We start from the raw sequence: 18,261 nt of genomic DNA, 5'->3' as shown, positions 1-18,261 counted from the left end.
AGGTCCAGACCCGACGACAGCGAAGGAGGTGTGCCTGGACCGATGGTACCGACGCTTCGCCCTCCTGGGTAGAAAGCAGGGGTGGCTGGTACCCCAAGGAGCACTCGAAGGGGGACCGGCCGGTGGCTTCATTCACCATGGCGTTCAGAGAGTACTCCACCCAGGGTAGGTCCTTGCTCCAGGAGGATGGATGGAGGGAGGACATGCAGCGGAGTGCCGACTCCAGGCTCTGGTTGGCTCTCTCCGCCTGCCCATTGGTCTGGGGATGGTAGCCGGAGGAGAGGCTGGTCGTGGCCCCAATCCCAGAACAGAAGGCCTGCCACACCTTGGATGTGAACTGGGGGCCACGGTCGGAAACCACATCCTGGGGAAGCCCGTAAAGCCGGAAGACGTGGGTGGTGAGTAGCTCCGCCGTCTCCGCCAAGGTCGGTAGCTTTGCCAGAGCTACCAACCGCACGGACTTGGAGAAGCGGTCCACGATGGTGAGGATGACCGTGTTGCCTAGAGACGGGGGAAGGCCGGTCACGAAGTCCATGGCGAGGTGGGACCACGGTCGACCGGGCACGGGTAGAGGCCGCAGCAGTCCTGAAGGCAGCCGGTGGGATGCCTTGCTGCGAGCGCAGGTAGGGCAGGCCGAGACGAACTCCCTGACGTTCGCGGCCATGGTGGGCCACCAGAACCGCCGGCGCAGGAAGGACAGTGTGCGTAGGGCCCCAGGATGGCAGGCGAAGCGGCTGGCGTGGCCCCACTGCATCACCTTGGTCCTGACGGCGTCCGGGACGAAGAGACGGCCGGGGGACCCCGGTCGGGGATCTGGCTGGGTGCGCTGTGCAGCTCTGACCACCGCCTCGATCTCCAGGGTGACCACTCCAACGACCCGGGAGGATGGAACGATGGTGTCAGGAGTGGTGGGTTCCTCCTCTGCGGCATGGAGCCGAGAAAGGGAGTCAGCCTTGGCGTTCAGGGAGCCCGGACGGAACGTGAGGTGGAAGTTAAACCGCCCGAGGAACAGGGCCCAGCGTGCCTGACGGGAGTTCAACCGCCTGGCCGACTTGATGTAGGTTAGGTTCTTGTGGTCCGACCAGACGGTGAAGGGGTGCTCTGCGCCCTCCAGCCAGTGCCGCCACTCGTGGAACGCCTCCACCACCGCCAGCAGCTCGCGGTTCCCGATGTCGTAGTTGGCCTCGGCGGAGGTATAACGGCGGGAGTAGAAGGCGCAGGGGTGCACGGTCTGGTCCTCCGATCGTTGAGAGAGCACGCCACCGACGCCCGTGTCTGAGGCGTCCACTTCCACAATGAAGGGCCTAGAGGGGTCTGGGTTGATTAGGACCGGCGCCGAGGTGAAGAGCCTCTTCAGGTCACTGAAGGCAGCGCTGGCTGCTGGTGTCCACGTGAACTGGCGCAGGGGGGAGGTGAGGGCAGTGAGGGGGGCGGCTACCCGGCTGAAGTCCCGGATGAATCGCCGGTAGAAGTTGGCAAAGCCGAGGAATGACTGCAGCTGTTTCCGGGTGGTAGGTTGGCCCCACTCGACGACGGCCCGAGTCTTCTTGGGGTCAGGGCGAGTCAACCCACCCTCCACGATGAGCCCCAGGAATTCCACAGAGTGAGTGTGGAAAGAGCACTTCTCAGCCTTAATAAAAAGGCGATTCTCCAGTAGGCGCTGGAGGACTAGGCGGACATGTTGGACATGCTCCTCGGGGTTCCTGGAGAATACTAGGATGTCATCCAGGTAGAGGACGACAAAGATGTCCAGCATGTCCCTGAGGACGTCGTTCATGAGGGCCTGAAAGACGGAGGGGGCGTTAGTGAGACCAAAGGGCATGACAAGGTACTCATAGTGGCCACGGGGAGTCTTGAACGCCGTCTTCCACTCGTCACCCTCACGAATCCGGACCAGATGGTAGGCGTTCCGGAGGTCCAGCTTAGTGAAGATGGTGGCCCCAAGGAGGGGCTCAAAGTTGGAGCTCATGAGGGGGAGAGGATAGGTGTTCCGGACGGTGATGGCATTGAGCTCACGGTAGTCAATGCATGGCCTGAGGGTTCCATCCTTCTTCTTAACGAAGAAAAACCCCGCTGCCACCGGGGAGTGTGATGGGCGGATGAGCCCCTCAGCCAGACAGTCGGAGATGTAGGTGTCCATGGCTGCCTTCTCCGGGGGGGCAAGGTTGTAGAGGCGACTGACCGGAAGTTTGTTGCCAGGGCGGAGCTCGACGGCACAGTCGTAGGGCCGGTGAGGGGGCAGGGTGCGAGCACGCTCCTTGCTGAAGGCCTCTCCGAGGTCGTGGTAGACCTCTGGGATGGAGGAGAGGTCAGGGGGAGCCGGAGGCGGTCGCAGAGGCGACGAGGGGGTATGGGCGGCACGGAGGCACCGGGCGTAACATGCGGTACTCCAGCTCAGGATACGTCCCTCACCATAGCTGACATGGGGAATGTGGAGCTCGAGCCACGGTCGTCCCAGGATGAGCGGGGACTGGGGGGTTTTGAGGATGTAGAATCGGATCTCCTCCACATGGTTCCCAGAGACGGTCAAGGAGAGGGGTGTAGAGCGGTGGGTGAGAGGCCCCAGGCTGTGTCCGTCTAGGGCTGAGACGGAGAGGGGGGTCTCGAGGGCAACGAGGGGAACGGCAGCTGAGCGGGCCAGCTGGGCGTCCATAAAGTTCTCGTCTGCTCCCGAGTCAATGATGGCCTCGACCGTGAGGTTCTGCCCCTGCCAGGAGAGGGTGACAGAGAACCTGGCTGGGCTGGTGGTAGGTGGGGATTGAGAGACACGGCTCACCCGGATTCCCCCTTCGGGTGAGCCTGCCCTTTTGATAGGGACGGGCAGGTGTCACGGAGGTGTCCCTTCTCTCCACAGTAGAGGCACAGGCCCTGGGCCCTTCTCCTCTCCTTCTCCGCCGTGGTGAGGCGGGCTCGACCAAGCTGCATCGGCTCCTCGCCAGTGCATGGGGTGTAGGTCGACTCTCGTGCGGAGGAGGGGTTGGCTGTGACGATAGGGTCCTGGAGGCGTGGCGAGCTGGTCTGGTAGCGCCCTCTCTCTCTCCGACGCTCCCGGGAGCGCTCGTCAACGTCGATGGCTAGGGCCACTAGTTCGTCCAGGGTGGCGGGTCTGTCCCGGACGAGCTCGTCCTTGATGGCCTCACTCAGCCCCTGGCGGAAAGCAGATCGCAGTGCCCTGTCATTCCATCCGCTTCCGGCTGCCAGGGTGCGAAACTCGGTAGAGTAGGCCGCCGCGGTCCGGTTCCCCTGGTGGAGTGACATCAGTCGCGCCCCGACCTCCTGTCCTGCAGCGGGGTGGTCGAAAACCCTCTTGAACTCCGTGAGGAAGGTAGCGTAGTCACCGAACAGGTCAGGGCGGGCGCAGAGGGTGGCCTGGACCCAATTCAGGGCGTCGCCGGTGGTGAGGTTGGTGATGAACGCCACCCGGGCTGCCGGCGACCAGAACTGGCTGGGCTGATGCGAGAACACCAACTCGCACTGGAGGATGAAGCCTCGGAACTGGGCGAAGGCCCCGTCGAAGGGGCGGGGGCTGGCTAGGTGGGGCTCCCGTGGCTGTCCAGTAGGTGGTGCCGGTAGCTGGGCAGGGTCAGGGAGAGCAGGGGGGGGGGCAAAGGCTGCGAGCGCGGCCACCTGTGCCGTAAGCGCTTGGGTCGTAGTGATGAGGTGCTGCATCTGGGTGGCGCGGTGCTCCTGGTTAGCCTCCTGGGTTGTAATGCGAGTGTTCAGGGCCTGGCACGCTGTAGCGGCCGCCTGGAGGAGGTGAGTGTGTTCAGCGAGGATCTGGATAGCCGTCGGACCGGATCCAGGGGTGGGAGATGGTGCCCGGTCCTTCGTGTCGTCTGAGCCCAATTGCATGGTCAGTTCTTCTGTTATGACACGGGAGCGAGGGGGCTCAAGGACACGACACCGGAGGCAGAATACAGTGTTAGCCCCGTAGGGTATTTATTTACAGTGCAGGCGGGTGGAAAAACAGATGATGAGTCCGGGGGTTTCAGCCTGGCGGGCTGGGGGTAGTGGCTGGCGTGGGCTGTAGAGAAACAGAGAAACAGCGTAAGTCTCTACGGTACACTGTAAAAAAAATACATGTAAAAAAACGGTAAAAAGTCTGGCACCAAAAGTTGCCAACACTTACCGTCAAATTACAGTAAAATAGTGTAATTAAAATAAAGTGGAAAAGCAATTAATTTACAGAAAAATATGTTTATATTTTTTTACAGAAAACCACTGTTATTTCACCCAAAAACATCCGTAAAATTCAGCAGTCAAACACTGTTATTTGACAGGTTTTTCCTCAATTATTACGATCAAACACCTTCAATAAAGTGATGGCACTAGAAACTCAGCAGAGAAGCACCGTTATTTTACAGATTTCTCCTAAATTATTACCATCAAACATCTTTAATAAAGGGGCATCACTAAAAGTTAAGCAGACAAACATTTTTATTTGACAGATTTTTTTCAAACAAAAAGCTTCAACTGCCAACTGCCATAAAATGGACTTAGGATAGTCCAGTACCATCTTGCGGGCAATTTCACTCAAGTGCTTCTTTTGAGGATTTTTGCAGACAACCAGGATTTCTGCGGCAATCAACCTGATGATCTCTCTTCTATCCCTCGCCGTTGGCCGTTCTTTCTTCTCCAGTGCATTCTTTATATGCGAAGGCATGAGGTTCCACTGTATGTTGAAGTTGAAGTGCCAGTTATTGTCCAGTGCTGCTGTTCCCTTCTCACCGCTGATGGAGCATTCACTGGTGGAGGCCATCTCATCTCCATCACGCTGACCTGGAATACAGTGAGCCATAATTAGCACAGATACGTGAGATTGGTTGTTTTGCCTCTGAGACAATATCATTTGTATTTCAAATGAAACAATGAACTGATGGTTTTACTTACTTCTGACAAGAGAAAAAAGGCAGGAAAGTCCACAGAGCTCGCAGACGGGCTCCAGTCACTGGCCACGGACAAATCTGTTTCGGTTTCTCTGCTGTTGTAACCTAAACAAAAGTATAACACATTAGTTTGACATACAGTAAATAAAAATGAAGACATGCACAGTCAATGTTTCACTTACTTCTGGCACGAGCAAGACGAATTTAACGAATTAACGAATTAACATTAACGAATTAACCCTCAGTCACAAACATTTCTAGTTAGCTAGTAAGCTATTTGTAGCTTAAAAACGGTAGTCTAATTCAGTTCCGTAGCTAACAGCATGAAAAAACTAACAAAAATGAGTACAACATTAAGCATGGAACATTAAGCTATTTCTGGTGGCAAAAAACGGTCGTGTATTTCAGAATTGAAGAAGTTAGAGAGCTTACTGTGCAAACAATGAAATTCCACTCCAGCTCCATGCGGTGAGAGGACGAGTGGGCGGGCATTCGGGCGCAGCGCTTTCCGGTTCGCTGCAGCACAGCGCTTTCCGGTTCCGGTTCCGGTTTTATAGTTCTAAGTTCGAGAGTTTCACGGAAACCAGTTTTTGTTATGTTCTACAATAAATCTTGTTTATTTTATATTACCGTTTCTCCTCTCATTCTTGTCCCCCCGGTTTATTTAATTGTTACCCCCCCTAATCCAAATACCAGTATTTAAAAAAAATATATCAGTAGAATAATAGAAGGTGTTTACTGTTTTTTAAATTATATATTTTTCTTTTTTAACATGATTTAACAGTCAATTTAAAGTTTTACAGCAAAAAAACAGAAAGATGCCTTCATTTTATATACAGTAAAATGATGTGTATTTTATGTGTTTTTACATAGAATTCAATGTAAATTAACATTCAAGACAATTAAAAAATAGAAAAATCCTGTTAAAAAAAGGCAATTTATTATTAAATCAATTTACAGATTACAACATTTATTTAATGGTTAATATTTTTAATAAAAGTAGTTTACTGTATTTTTATGGCATTTACATTTAATGTAGAAAAACAAAAGAAATCTGTAAAATAATACAGTGAATTTCTGTGAAATAACATTTTTTTTTTACAGTGTAGGCCAGTACAAAAAGGTATGACAAAAATAGTAACGAGAGCAAAGTACGCGACTGGTAATAGAGGATACTTGCCAGGCCATTCTTAGGGAAGAACTGACGATGAATGAAGGGAGTCCAGGGTAGATGTAGCCAGAGGGTTGATTGGGAGTGGAGACAGGTGTGTTGGTTTGACTGTGGCTGGATAACCCTCCAATCACCGGGAACGAGCTTCACCTGCGGCGGAGAGCACGCTGTGCTCGAGTTGTGGGGGCGGGTGCTCGAGCTGTGGGGGCGGGGGAGGGCGTGTGTGACGGCCCAGCCGTAACACTTTAGGCAGTTTGCAGAAAGAAAAGTTCGATTTTTCATTAAACCTGCACTTGAGTTCATTCGTTCATTGATTCATTTGTTCATTCGTTCATTGATACTGTATGTTGAAGGTTGGAGTCTTCAGGGTGATCGACGAAGCCAAAGAATCATCAGAGATCAGCTTGAGCTGAGAACATGTGGTACTCTTTTCATTTTGTGATCTGAAGCCAGAGCTGGGTCCTAAAAACCTGTTGACTTGTTTGTCTTATGGCCAGTTGGTCAGATGCTGATGGACATTAGATAGATAGACCACGGGGGGCTCGAGAAGAAACAGACAAGCTCGCGAACAACACAGAGAGACATCATGTCAGACACGGACACGAAACCCTCCGGTCAGGATGGAGGAGAGAAAAAGGACGGGGAGTACATCAAACTGAAGGTGATCGGCCAGGACAACAGTGAAATCCACTTCAAAGTGAAGATGACAACACATCTCAAGAAGTTAAAGGAATCCTACAGCCAGAGACAGGGTGTCCATATGAGCTCTCTAAGGTTTCTATTTGAGGGGCATAGAGTCGCAGACAACCAAACTCCAAAAGAGCTGGGGATGGAGGACGAGGACGTGATCGAGGTCTATCAGGAACAGACGGGCGGACTACGGAACAACTGAATCTACCTGGGTTTACTTTTTTTTTCTTTTTTTTTGTGTGTGATTATATTGTATTTTATATTTGTACTATTCTATCCTCCTAGCAGTGAACTGAACAGTAAAATGACGTGACGGTCGCCAGCAAGTCCATTCATGGCTTTAGTTCTTATTGTCCCAGAGTTCAGTTCTGTTCCGGACATGAAGATGTCACGCGATATGCGTTATGGCCCTTGGTCTTCAAAAACTTCAACGCTCATCAACTTGACTGATATCATTATTCGTTAGATGTGCTTGTTCACGAAGCACAACTTGGGGGGGTATTTAGTGGACATCACAATCCTGGAAAACTTCTGTTTGTTTGTAAAGCAGTCATGCTCACTACTCCTTTAGGCAGTTTGCAGAAAGAAAAGTTCGATTTTTCATTAAACCTGCACTTGAGTTCATTCGTTCATTGATTCATTTGTTCATTCGTTCATTGATACTGTATGTTGAAGGTTGGAGTCTTCAGGGTGATCGACGAAGCCAAAGAATCATCAGAGATCAGCTTGAGCTGAGAACATGTGGTACTCTTTTCATTTTGTGATCTGAAGCCAGAGCTGGGTCCTAAAAACCTGTTGACTTGTTTGTCTTATGGCCAGTTGGTCAGATGCTGTTTGGACATTAGATAGATAGACCACTTGAGAAGCAGTCATGCTCACTACTCCTTTAGGCAGTTTGCAGAAAGAAAAGTTCGATTTTTCATTAAACCTGCACTTGAGTTCATTCGTTCATTGATTCATTTGTTCATTCGTTCATTGATACTGTATGTTGGATTAAAAAGCACTTTTTATTATTATTACAAAAAAAAAAAAATCATAGTCCATAATGCAGGGCTGTAGTAGCCTACACTCCACTTGTAATCTATCAGGAATGTCCTTTGTAATCCATCAGAAATGTCTTTGGGGTTGAAGATGTTCCACTTTCAGTCCTCTTGAGGCGTCATCTGCCGGATTTTGTGCCGTAGGGATATATCTCCACATTTTCCTGCAGGTCCATCTTGAGTTGGTTCCTCTCCTCTCTCACTCCCTCCAGAATCTCCTGGAGCTGGTCTCTCTCCTCAGTGACAGAAGTCACACTAGAGAGCAGCTTCTCCAGCTCCTCACCATGACTGTACGTTTTCTCAGACAGGAGGAGGTCTCTCTCAGCACACACAAACTCCAGCTCCTCACTCTGTTGTTTAGCCTGCTGTTCTAGAAGAGACTGCTTCTGTATCTTTTTACTCTCAAGTTCAGAGTTCAATTGCTTCTGTTGTCTGAGCTCGTCTTGAATGCAGTGTAAAATATCTTGAGTCACGGCAACCGTCTCTGTATTTTCCTGCAAGTCATTCTTCAACTGGTTTCTCTCACATTGAATGGTTTCCAGTTCCTCTCCAAGATGCTGTATTTGTTGCTGAAATTGGGTTTCTTCGTGTTCCCTCTCAGCCTGCTGTTCTGAGTTCAGATATTGTTGACATTTCAGCTCTGCCTGGACCTGTATGACCATCTCCATATTTTCCTCCAGGTCCATCTTGAGCTGACTCCTCTCGTCTCTCACTCCCTCCAGTATCTTCTGGAGCTGGTCTCTCTCCTCAGTGAGAGAAGTCACACAAGAGAGCAGCTTCTCCAACTCCTCTGCATGATTCTGAGGGCTGTCAATCTTCTCACACTGGAGGTGGTCTCTCTCAGCACGCACAGAATCCAGCTCCTCACTCAACTGAGTAATCTGGTTTTGCAGCTCTGCAAGATGGGATCCATTCTCTGAACTATTTTCATTGTCCAAGCTAGTCTTAATCTGTGTATTCAAGTGTTGTATTTTCTCTTGTAGGTCTCTCTTGAGCTGGGTCCTCTCATCGCTCATATCTGAATGTTGCTCCTCCAGCTGCTCCACTGCAATTCTATTCGCAACCACCGGAGAGCAGTCATTTTGCTCGTTGCAGATTCCTTGGAGGGGTCCACTTATCACCCATACCAGCCGGGTTTTAAAAGCGTACGGCCCCTCTCCAACACTGTTCACCACCTCCCAGGGTTCCATTAGCCTGGAGGCATTGGTGCCAATCAGCAAATCCACCTGGGCTTGGATGTGAGGGATGCAGATGCTTCTTCATCTGAGATTATATTAGATGTTGACACAGGCATTTTCTCTTGGGTCAAAACTTCAGGAAGGCTGTAAAACTGTCCATCGTTACAGCCAGCAATCTCCAAACCTTGAAGAATAAAGCTTGAAACTTCCTGATCTGGCGCCATGGTACGCAACTGAACCTTTACTCTCCTTCCAGTCATTTTCAACCTTGTCATCAAGCTTTCAGAGCAGAATGTTGAAGTGCTTCCTGGGTCCAAAAATGCATATGTTTGAATTATTATGTCACCTTTGGAGGACTTAACTTGCACTGGGAGGATTGAGAGAATGCTGTCACTGCTACCGGCTCCTGTATGTCCAGAAAAGGTAGAGACGTGTGTGCGGTCACTTGATTTTTTCTGTAGCCCATCTGTGTCAATTTCCTTTTCCTTGTTTATGTGGAGAACACTTGGATGTTTCTGACCACACACCTTGCAACTCATGCGCCTTTCACAGTGTTTGCTCATATGTCCAGTTTGCAAACAAGCAAAACAAACGCCTTTCTCCTTCAGGAAACTTATCTTCTGTGTGTGTGCTTTCTTTTCCAATTGTGGGCATTGCTCCAACCCATGCTCAAGGGAGCAACACAGACACAGATTTGATTTTGTAGTCTTGTACTGTACACTTTGTCTCTTGCTTCTGTCATTGCTTGTAGACTCTGCAACATCACTCTGTTCAGTGTTTACAATAGTTGTAGCATAGGCATTTCCCTTGATCCTTGATGGTGATCTGTTCCTGTCACCAAATGGTTTCTTCTCTACAGGCTTTTCATAGCTACTGTACTGTAAATCTCCAAAAATAGGTTCGGATGCAATTCTCACTTGGCGCTCAACAAAAAGAACAATATCTAAAAACTGAGCTCTGCGCTGATGGCGCTCCCAAAGCTCACACGCCTTTGTTCTCCATTTTTCTTTCAACTTGTAGGGGAGTTTCTGGATCACGGCTCGCATGTTAGCTGGCATGTCAAGTTCATTGATGTATTTCAATTATTCCATTGCGTTACAGCACTCACGCAAAAGGAGTGAATATGCTTGCAGTTTGTAATTATGTTGGCAAAGATTTTCAACCATTGGCAAAGATTTTCCCCATGAATTTCACATATTGATCCTGCATTTCAGGCCTTTTCTTGAGAGTCCGTTGCAGGGATGAGAACCGCTTGACAACTTGCTCTTTGTTGTTTGGCAGAGGCTGGCGTGGTTCTCTGAACGGCAGTGGGGCGACCCAACTGTTCTCGTTGTCTCTGAAGACGTGTCTGTCCATGATTTCTAAGAAGATGGTGTCTTCCACTGAAGGAGCAGGCTTGTTGTCGTGCTCAGTTCGGTTGAACACTGTCTGTCCCAGCATCCTCTCAGGAGTTTTGTCAGGCTTATTGAAGCCTTGATGTGTGTCCTTGATGTGCATGAAGCTTGGGCAGGGCTCAAAGATTGAAGGCCGTCCGCTGTCGAGCACATGTGTCTTGTATGCATTGACTGTAGGTTTATGCATGCTCCCTAGGCAGACCTCTCCGATTACCACCCACCCTAAGTCTAGACGTTGGGCAAAGGGAGAGTCATGTGGTCCGTTCACTTGCTGCCTGACCTTGTGAACACGAAGAACATCTCTGCCGAGTAAGATGAGTATCTCCGCTTTGGGGTCCAGTTCTGGAATTTGTTGAGTAAGATGACGGAGATGAGGCTGGTGCTGAACTGCGTTTGGGGTCGGAATCTCACTCCGATTGTTTGGAATGTCAGGACACTCAGTGAGTGTTGGGAGAGAGATGTGGACTTTTCCATCCAGTGACTCCATCTGAAGTCCTTCTGCCTTCTTTCCTGATGTTTCTATGATGCCAGAGCATGTTCTGAGACGGTATGGGAAGGTTTCACTCTCCATGCCGAAAAGTTCGAAGAGCTCTGGTCTGGCTAGAGAGCGGTTGCTCTGTTCGTCCATCATTACATAAGCTTTTATAGCTTTATCCTTTGATCCTTTGGGATAGATCATTGCTAAGCAAATCTTTGAGCATGAACGGCTCCACTGTCCTGGACCGCATATTTCTGTGCAGCTTGTGTTGACCTCTATGTCGCTGACTTCAGCGTCTCTGACCTCAGCTTCATCCACTTCAGTTTTTTTAGGTTGCACTTCTTCCTCCCCACCGTTCTCTTGTGACGGTGGAGGAGCCTTGTTGTTTGTTTGAGGCGATGGGCCGGGGTGCATGGCCGCATCGTGTCTAGTGCTGTCGCACTCCGAGCATTTTACGTCGCTCTCGCAGTCTTTGGCAAGATGGGAAGTTGTAGAGCAGCATTTGAAGCATATTCCTTTCTCCTTGAGAAAAGCCTTTCGATCATCGAGGGATTTGTTCCTGAAGGTTTTGCACTTCTTGAGAGGGTGAGGTCTATTGCCATGCAATGGACAGTTCTTGTTGGGGTCAACTTGAGATGAGACATCCGTCTTGTTCACGTGGATGGGTTTGTTGCCGTTCTTCCCGTTGTATCTGTCTTGTTTTGTCTGGGTGGTGGAACAGCTTTGGTATATGAAGCTTGGGTCGTTTCGCCTTTTGGCTTCTTGGCTCACAAAGTTGCAGAAATAGTGAAAGGGGGGGAAGCGGCCGTCGTTTTGCTCTTTGTACCGCGTTCCCGATGTCAACCATTTCTCCTGTAGCTGGTATGGAAGCTTTTCCACGATTGGTCCAATTCCGCGGGAAGTATCTAGATAAGTAAGGCCGGTGAGATATCCATCTCCTGAAGCAGGTCCCCAAGTTGGCGTAGCTTTATGGGGTCTTTGGATGAAATCCTGGGGAAGCCGTCTAGTCTCTGGAATAAGGACTTCTCTATGATTTCGGGGGCTGCATAGCACTCACGTAGTCTCTCCCATGCTTTGCTTAAAGCGAGACTGGGGTTGTTAACATGTACTGACCTTATGCGTTTCGCCTGTTCTCCAGATTCCTTTCCGAGCCATCTGGTCATGAGATCCAATTCTTGTATTGCTGTCAGGCTAGCTTCACTGGTTGCGCTGATGAATGATGAGTACCATGCGCAATAATTTTCTGGTTTATCGTCAAACTGGTACAGACCTGAGTTAACAAGGTCTCGTCGTACCAAATACTGTGCTAGAGTCTCTATTGGATTTGGTGTGCTAGCTGGCTGAGTGTGTCGGGGAACGTATGATGGCGTATTTACATTTAAGGTAGGTGTTGGTTTTACAAACTCAGACCTGAATTCAACTTTAGGAGGATCAGGTAGGTTTGGTGGAGGTAAGTACATTCTTTCAGGATGTGTGTATTGTGTCTCAGGATTTGGCTTATTGTAGTTGAGCTGAGACTGTTGTGTGACGCGTCCCACAGGTAGGTTACTTGGTAATGTCCCTGTCACAAAGCTGTCGAGTGAACTGTTATCAAGTGAGTGAACGACAGGCTGTGCCAATGAGTGTTGTGAGGGAGAAGTACTCCTTAGATTTGATCTTGAACATAGCTATGTGTGCGTTCCATTTTTGTCCTCTCAGATACAGATTTTTCCGATTTTTCTTCCCTGACTTCAGACGTTAATAACATTGATTGTGCATTTTCCAAGGTTTGTGCTTCTACCATGGCTACCTCTGCTTCTCTTTGGGATGTAAGCACTTCCAACTCGGTATCAAGTCCAGCCTTTTCCATTTTTAATTTTGCTTCCTGAGCTGCGTATGCAGCTCTCACCTTTAACGCCTCTGCTTTGGCCCGGGCCCGGACCACACTTCCGGAGGACGCTGTATCTTTGCTCCCCACCAACCTCTTGCTTCCGTGGGATGACCTAAAATGCTCTGAAGTTCAAAAATGCAAATCAAAATTAGTGAAACACTTAAACGAAGATCTCAAAACCCACTTTGAGAAAATTAAAAAACAATGCAACAAACTATGCAATCAGGTAATTACCATGACCAAATCTGCTAAGAAAAAATACCTCGATAACAAAATCGAAGAAAACTTAAACAAACCACGTGACCTCTGGAAGCTACTTAATAGCCAACTAGGTTGCAGTCAAAAACTCAAAACCAGGTCTACAAACATCAGCATAAAATCTGGAGATTCTCTCTTTACAGACAAGCTGGATGTGGCTAAGTGCTTAAACACTTTCTTTACAACCATAGCCACTAAATTAGTTAACAATCTACCACCCCACTCAGGGCGTTATGGTGTAGAGCACATCCGTGCGTTCTACAATAAACTGGGTGTACGCAAAGATGATTTTAAACTCTCCATGGTGTCAAACGATGAGGTGTTTAAAAAGCTGGGCGCTCTACACTCAGAAAAGGCCACGGGCCATGACAATATTCCAGCCAGATTTCTAAAAGACTCAGCTGCCTCCATTACCCCAATCATCACCCACATAATAAACCTCTCCATCAAACAGGGACACGTCCCCCTTGACTTTAAAATAGCAAGGGTAACCCCACTGTATAAAAAAGGAAGCAAATTAGACCCAGGCAACTACCAACCTGTTTCTATTCTTAATTCCATCTCGAAACTTATGGAAAAAATAGTTTATGAACAGGTTGATAGGTACCTTACCGAAAAAAATCTGATGTATGAATTTCAATCAGGATTCAGAACATCCCATTCCACTGACACATGCCTTCTCTATTTGAACGACCACATCAACCATGAGGTGGACTCGGGCAAGTACTGCGGCATGGTCATGCTGGACCTCCAGAAGGCCTTCGACACAGTAGATCACCACACTGTTAGATAAACTGAAAGCAATTGGGTTCGATAGAACATCGGTGAGCTGGATGCAATCCTACTTAGAGGGGAGGGAACAGGTGGTTAGTGTGAACGGAACACTGTCCCCCCCCCCTCCCGGTGACCTGCGGCGTTCCACAAGGAAGCATATTGGGACCTTTACTGTTCCTAATATATGTGAATGACATGTCATCAGCATGTGATTGCAATTTGTTCCTGTTCGCGGATGACTCGGCTCTGCTGGTCTCTGACAGGGACATATTGCAGGTGGAAAAAGCGCTAAGCACTGAACTGAGTAGAATCTGCATCTGGCTAGCTGACAATAAACTATCAATACACCTAGGTAAAACTGAAACCATCCTATACGGATCCCCATCTAAACTCAGTAAGGCTGAAAATTTTAAAATAAAAGTGGGTAACATTAATATCACAAGAAAAGAGGATATTACATACCTGGGCTCCATCTTAGAGGCAAATCTTTCCGGAGATAAAATGGCAGCAAAAGTAATCAAAAAAGTGAACCATAGAACTAGATTCTTGTACAGGATATCCTCACTTGTCAGTAAAAACACACTGAGGACCCTATCAGGAGCTCTCATTCAATGTCACTTCGACTATGCCGTAACATCATGGTACTATAGAACCACAAAGGCCCATAAAACAAGACTCCAGACAGCCCAAAATAAACTGGTTAGGCTTCTGCTAGGCCTCAACCCTAGGACACATCTAACCGCTGCTCATTTTTTGAGCCTTGATTGGCTACGAGTAGTTGACAGAGTGCAGCAGCTTGCACTGGGCCTGGTCTTCAAGATACGCTACACCACAGACACCCAAGTACCTGTCAACATACTTCCAAAAAGTGAACAACGTCCACACATACAATACCAGAGGAAGCTCCACGAACCACGTTCAACCGCGTTGCACCACAAACAAGGGGTTAAACTCGTTTGCAAACTATGCAGTAAAAATGTGGAACGCCCTTCCTATAATCTTAAAGGAGTGCAAAACACTGCCCACCTTCAAAACCACTCTCAAAAAACATTTACAGGAGGCTGCAATCCGTAACTGGACCCTCTAAATCAAAAATCAGATTAAAAGACCCGAACTACCCACTGTACATACTCTGTGTTTTGTCCCCCGCCCCCACCTGTGGTGTATGTCCCCACCTGTCCTACCCGCTGTACATACCTAATGTTTTGTTGTATTGTTCTTCCCATGATGGATGTATATTTATCTTGTAGATAGTACTAGTTATTTGTCTGTATTATCTTGTAGATAGCATGAAGTGCTTTTGTGAGCTGCCTTTTGCGTTTTAAATCCTCTGGGTTCATTTCCACAGGGCTGGCAGTAGCCACGCCCACCAGCTGTGCGTCATCACAATTTTTACTTTGCGCTGTAGCCATTGTTACATTCAGTCATTTGTTTACGCTTTGTTTTCAAACAAATTATCTCCAGCGACTTGGCTACTCACCACTCAACGACAGATTTCAGCTGTGGCAATTCAATCACTCACCCAGAGCTCTGAAACAGCTGGATCTGAAATGGAGAAGGACGGAGGGCTCGTAGGGGGGAGTGTGGGGGGGGAGATGGGGGAGGGTAGGGCAGCTTCAGATGAGTCCTCCTCGTCTCCTAAAACACACATAGCTCCAGCAGGAAAGCCATGTAGCCATGTGATAATCATGTGACAGCCATGTGACAGTCATGTGATAGTCATGTAACAACCATGTGACAACCATGTAACAGTCATGTAACAGTCATGTAACAGTCATGTAACAACCATGTGGCAACCATGTAACAGTCATGTAACAGTCATGTAACAGTCATGTAACAACCATGTGACAACCATGTAACAGCCATGTAACAGTCATGTAACAGTCATGTAACAGTCATGTAACAGTCATGTGACAGTCATGTAACAGTCATGTAAGGGTCATGTGACAGTCATGTAACAGTCATGTAGCAGTCATGTAACAGTCATGTGACAGTCATGTAACAGTCATGTAACAGTCATGTAACAACCATGTGACAACAATGTAACAGCCATGTAACAGTCATGTAACAGTCATCTAACAGTCATGTAACAGTCATGTAACAGTCATGTGACAGTCATGTAACAGTCATGTAAGGGTCATGTGACAGTCATGTAACAGTCATGTAACAGTCATGTAACAGTCATGTAACAGTCATGTGACAGTCATGTAACAGTCATGTAACAGTCATGTAACAACCATGTGAAAACCATGTGACAACCATGTAACAGTCATGTAACAGTCATGTAACAGGGTGGGTAGTACGAGGGGCATAGTTTCCACATTATATGGGTACTTCTTGCAGAAAACATACCTCCCATTGGCAGTTGGATCGGTATGGAAGGTGGACATTCCGGACCTAGACCTAGAATTTGATTGGGATAAAGTGTGGTCAGATGTCCTACAAACATCAAGGAATCCTGATCACCAACAAATTCATTATAATTTTATTCATAGGACTTATATGACTCCTCGGAAGATGTGTATTATGAAAATCATAAATGACCCCAATTGTACTCTGTGTCCTCTGGGGGTTGTGGGCACATTTATTCACATGATTTGGGAGTGTCCAGAGGTTACAGAGTTTTGGGTAATGGTCGCTTCTAAACTTTCTGCTCTGCTCTCTGTGACTATACCCCCTTCTCCTTCTGTATTGATCCTCAATGATCTTTCCCTGTTACTCCTCCCTCAAACTAAAAAACGCATTCTGTTTGCTGGTCTGACGGCAGCAAAAAGAATGGTTGCCACACGTTGGAAGCCTCCACATTCACTTTCATTCAAACAATGGGTTTTAAGTTTTTTGAATGTTGTTTATTTGGAACTCTCTACAGCCCGTATGCATGGTGCTAAAGAGGCAAATATTAATTTGTGGATATCCACAGCTGTTGATCTGAAAAATCTTTTGAGTTGAGTGTAGGTCATCACAACTGTAACTGACTTGTCCTCTGGTCCCTGGGGTGGGTGGGTGGGGGTTATTTGTTTTACTTTCTTTTACGTTGTGGGTCCCGACTTGTAATGTATGTCCCGACTCCCTAATACCTAGAAGCTATATTGTAATTTGTGTGTTGTGGCGTGGTTGTATGGGCTGTTGGGGGCGTTGATTGCAGGATGTGGCCTTGTTGTCTTGTTTTGTCATTATGTTTGTTTGTTTTAAAAGAAAATAAAGAAATATTTGATCACAAAAAAACCAGTCATGTAACAGTCATGTGATGTGACAGTCATGTAACAGTCATGTAAGGGTCATGTGACAGTCATGTAACAGTCATGTAACAGTCATGTAACAGTCATGTGACAGTCATGTAACAGTCATGTAACAGTCATGTAACAGTCATGTAACAGTCATGTAACAACCATGTGAAAACCATGTGACAACCATGTAACAGACATGTAACAGTCATGTAACAGTCATGTAACAGTCATGTGATGTGACAGTCATGTAACAGTCATGTTAGGGTCATGTGACAGTCATGTAACAGTCATGTAACAGTCATGTAACAGTCATGTGACAGCCACATCAGGCCCAGCGAGGATCTTTAAAGATGCTCAGGGTTGTTTTTGTTTAGAGCAGCGAGAACTTTGAAAAGAAAGTTAAAACACACATCTGTCTCTGTCATTCTTCCCTCCGTCCCTCCCTCCCTCCCGCCCTTCCTCCCTCCCTCCCTCCCTCCCCTGCTCATAAAACACCTCACACACCTCCATAACGATGTTCACAAACACACCAGCACCTTCCTGAAGCTTCCAGCAGCTCTTCCAGACACCTCGACGCAGATCAAAGAAGGCGCCAGCGAGGACGCCGTTTGAAGTCTAATTAGAGGATCTGTCTCCTCATTGGTCGCCAGTCACACCACCCTCCCCCCACTCCTAGATTTAGCCTGGGGAGGTCAGGGGAGCCTGGTGGAAGCTGGTGGAGGTACTGGGGAGGCTGGTAGAGGTCAGAGGAGGCCAGGGGAGGCTGGTGGGTTCTGTCCCTTCAGGGGTCGTTGGGCTTAACTGTGTGTGTATGTGTGTGTGTGTGTGTGTGTGTGTGTGTGTGTATATATGTGTGTGTGTAGAGCTCGGGGTGTGTACTGTAAGTCGCTTTGGATAAAAGCGTCAGCTAAATGGCTTCTACTATTATGATTATTATGATGCTATTATCTGATCAGTCACAACACAGCAGTTCACAACACTCTGAGAGAGAGAGAGAGAGAGAGAGAGAGGGGGGAGAGAGAGAGGGGGGGAGAGAGAGAGGGAGAGAGGGGGGAGAGAGAGAGGAACAGAGAGAGAGGGAGAGAGAGAGAGGGAGGGAGAGAGAGAGAGAGGGGGGGGGGAGAGAGAGAGGGAGAGAGAGAGAGAGGGAGAGAGAGAGGTCCACTCAGAGGAACAGAGAGAGAGGGAGAGAGAGAGGGAGGGAGAGGGAGAGGGAGAGAGAGGGGAGGAGAGAGAGAGGGAGAGAGAGGGGGGGGGAGAGAGAGAGGGAGAGGGGGAGAGAGAGAGAGAAGGAG

The 18,261-nt window shown here is 48.2% G+C and overlaps 2 protein-coding genes across 2 annotated transcripts in view; both read left to right on the top strand.

Moving 5' to 3' along the window:
- Window positions 1–6,643: 6,643 nt before the first annotated feature.
- LOC308163438 (small ubiquitin-related modifier 1) lies at window positions 6,644–6,949 on the top strand (the record flags this gene model as incomplete). Its single annotated transcript, XM_080537624.1, has 1 exon — window positions 6,644–6,949. One exon carries the CDS (start codon window positions 6,644–6,646, stop codon window positions 6,947–6,949), a length of 306 nt encoding a protein of 101 aa, XP_080393750.1.
- A 3,771-nt stretch (window positions 6,950–10,720) lies between these two features.
- drd4-rs (dopamine receptor D4 related sequence) overlaps window positions 10,721–18,261 on the top strand; it is a gene marked incomplete at both ends in the record, with an annotated part of 45,645 nt that continues 38,104 nt past the window's right edge. The window contains 1 exon segment of the mRNA XM_080538149.1: window positions 10,721–10,757. Coding sequence (XP_080394275.1) covers window positions 10,721–10,757 — 37 coding nt within the window.

The sequence above is a fragment of the Nansenia antarctica genome, assembly GCF_963989245.1.
Source record: "Nansenia antarctica genome assembly, chromosome: 8".
Taxonomy (NCBI): domain Eukaryota; kingdom Metazoa; phylum Chordata; class Actinopteri; order Argentiniformes; family Microstomatidae; genus Nansenia; species Nansenia antarctica.
This window is presented reverse-complemented; position numbering and strand designations above follow the sequence as displayed.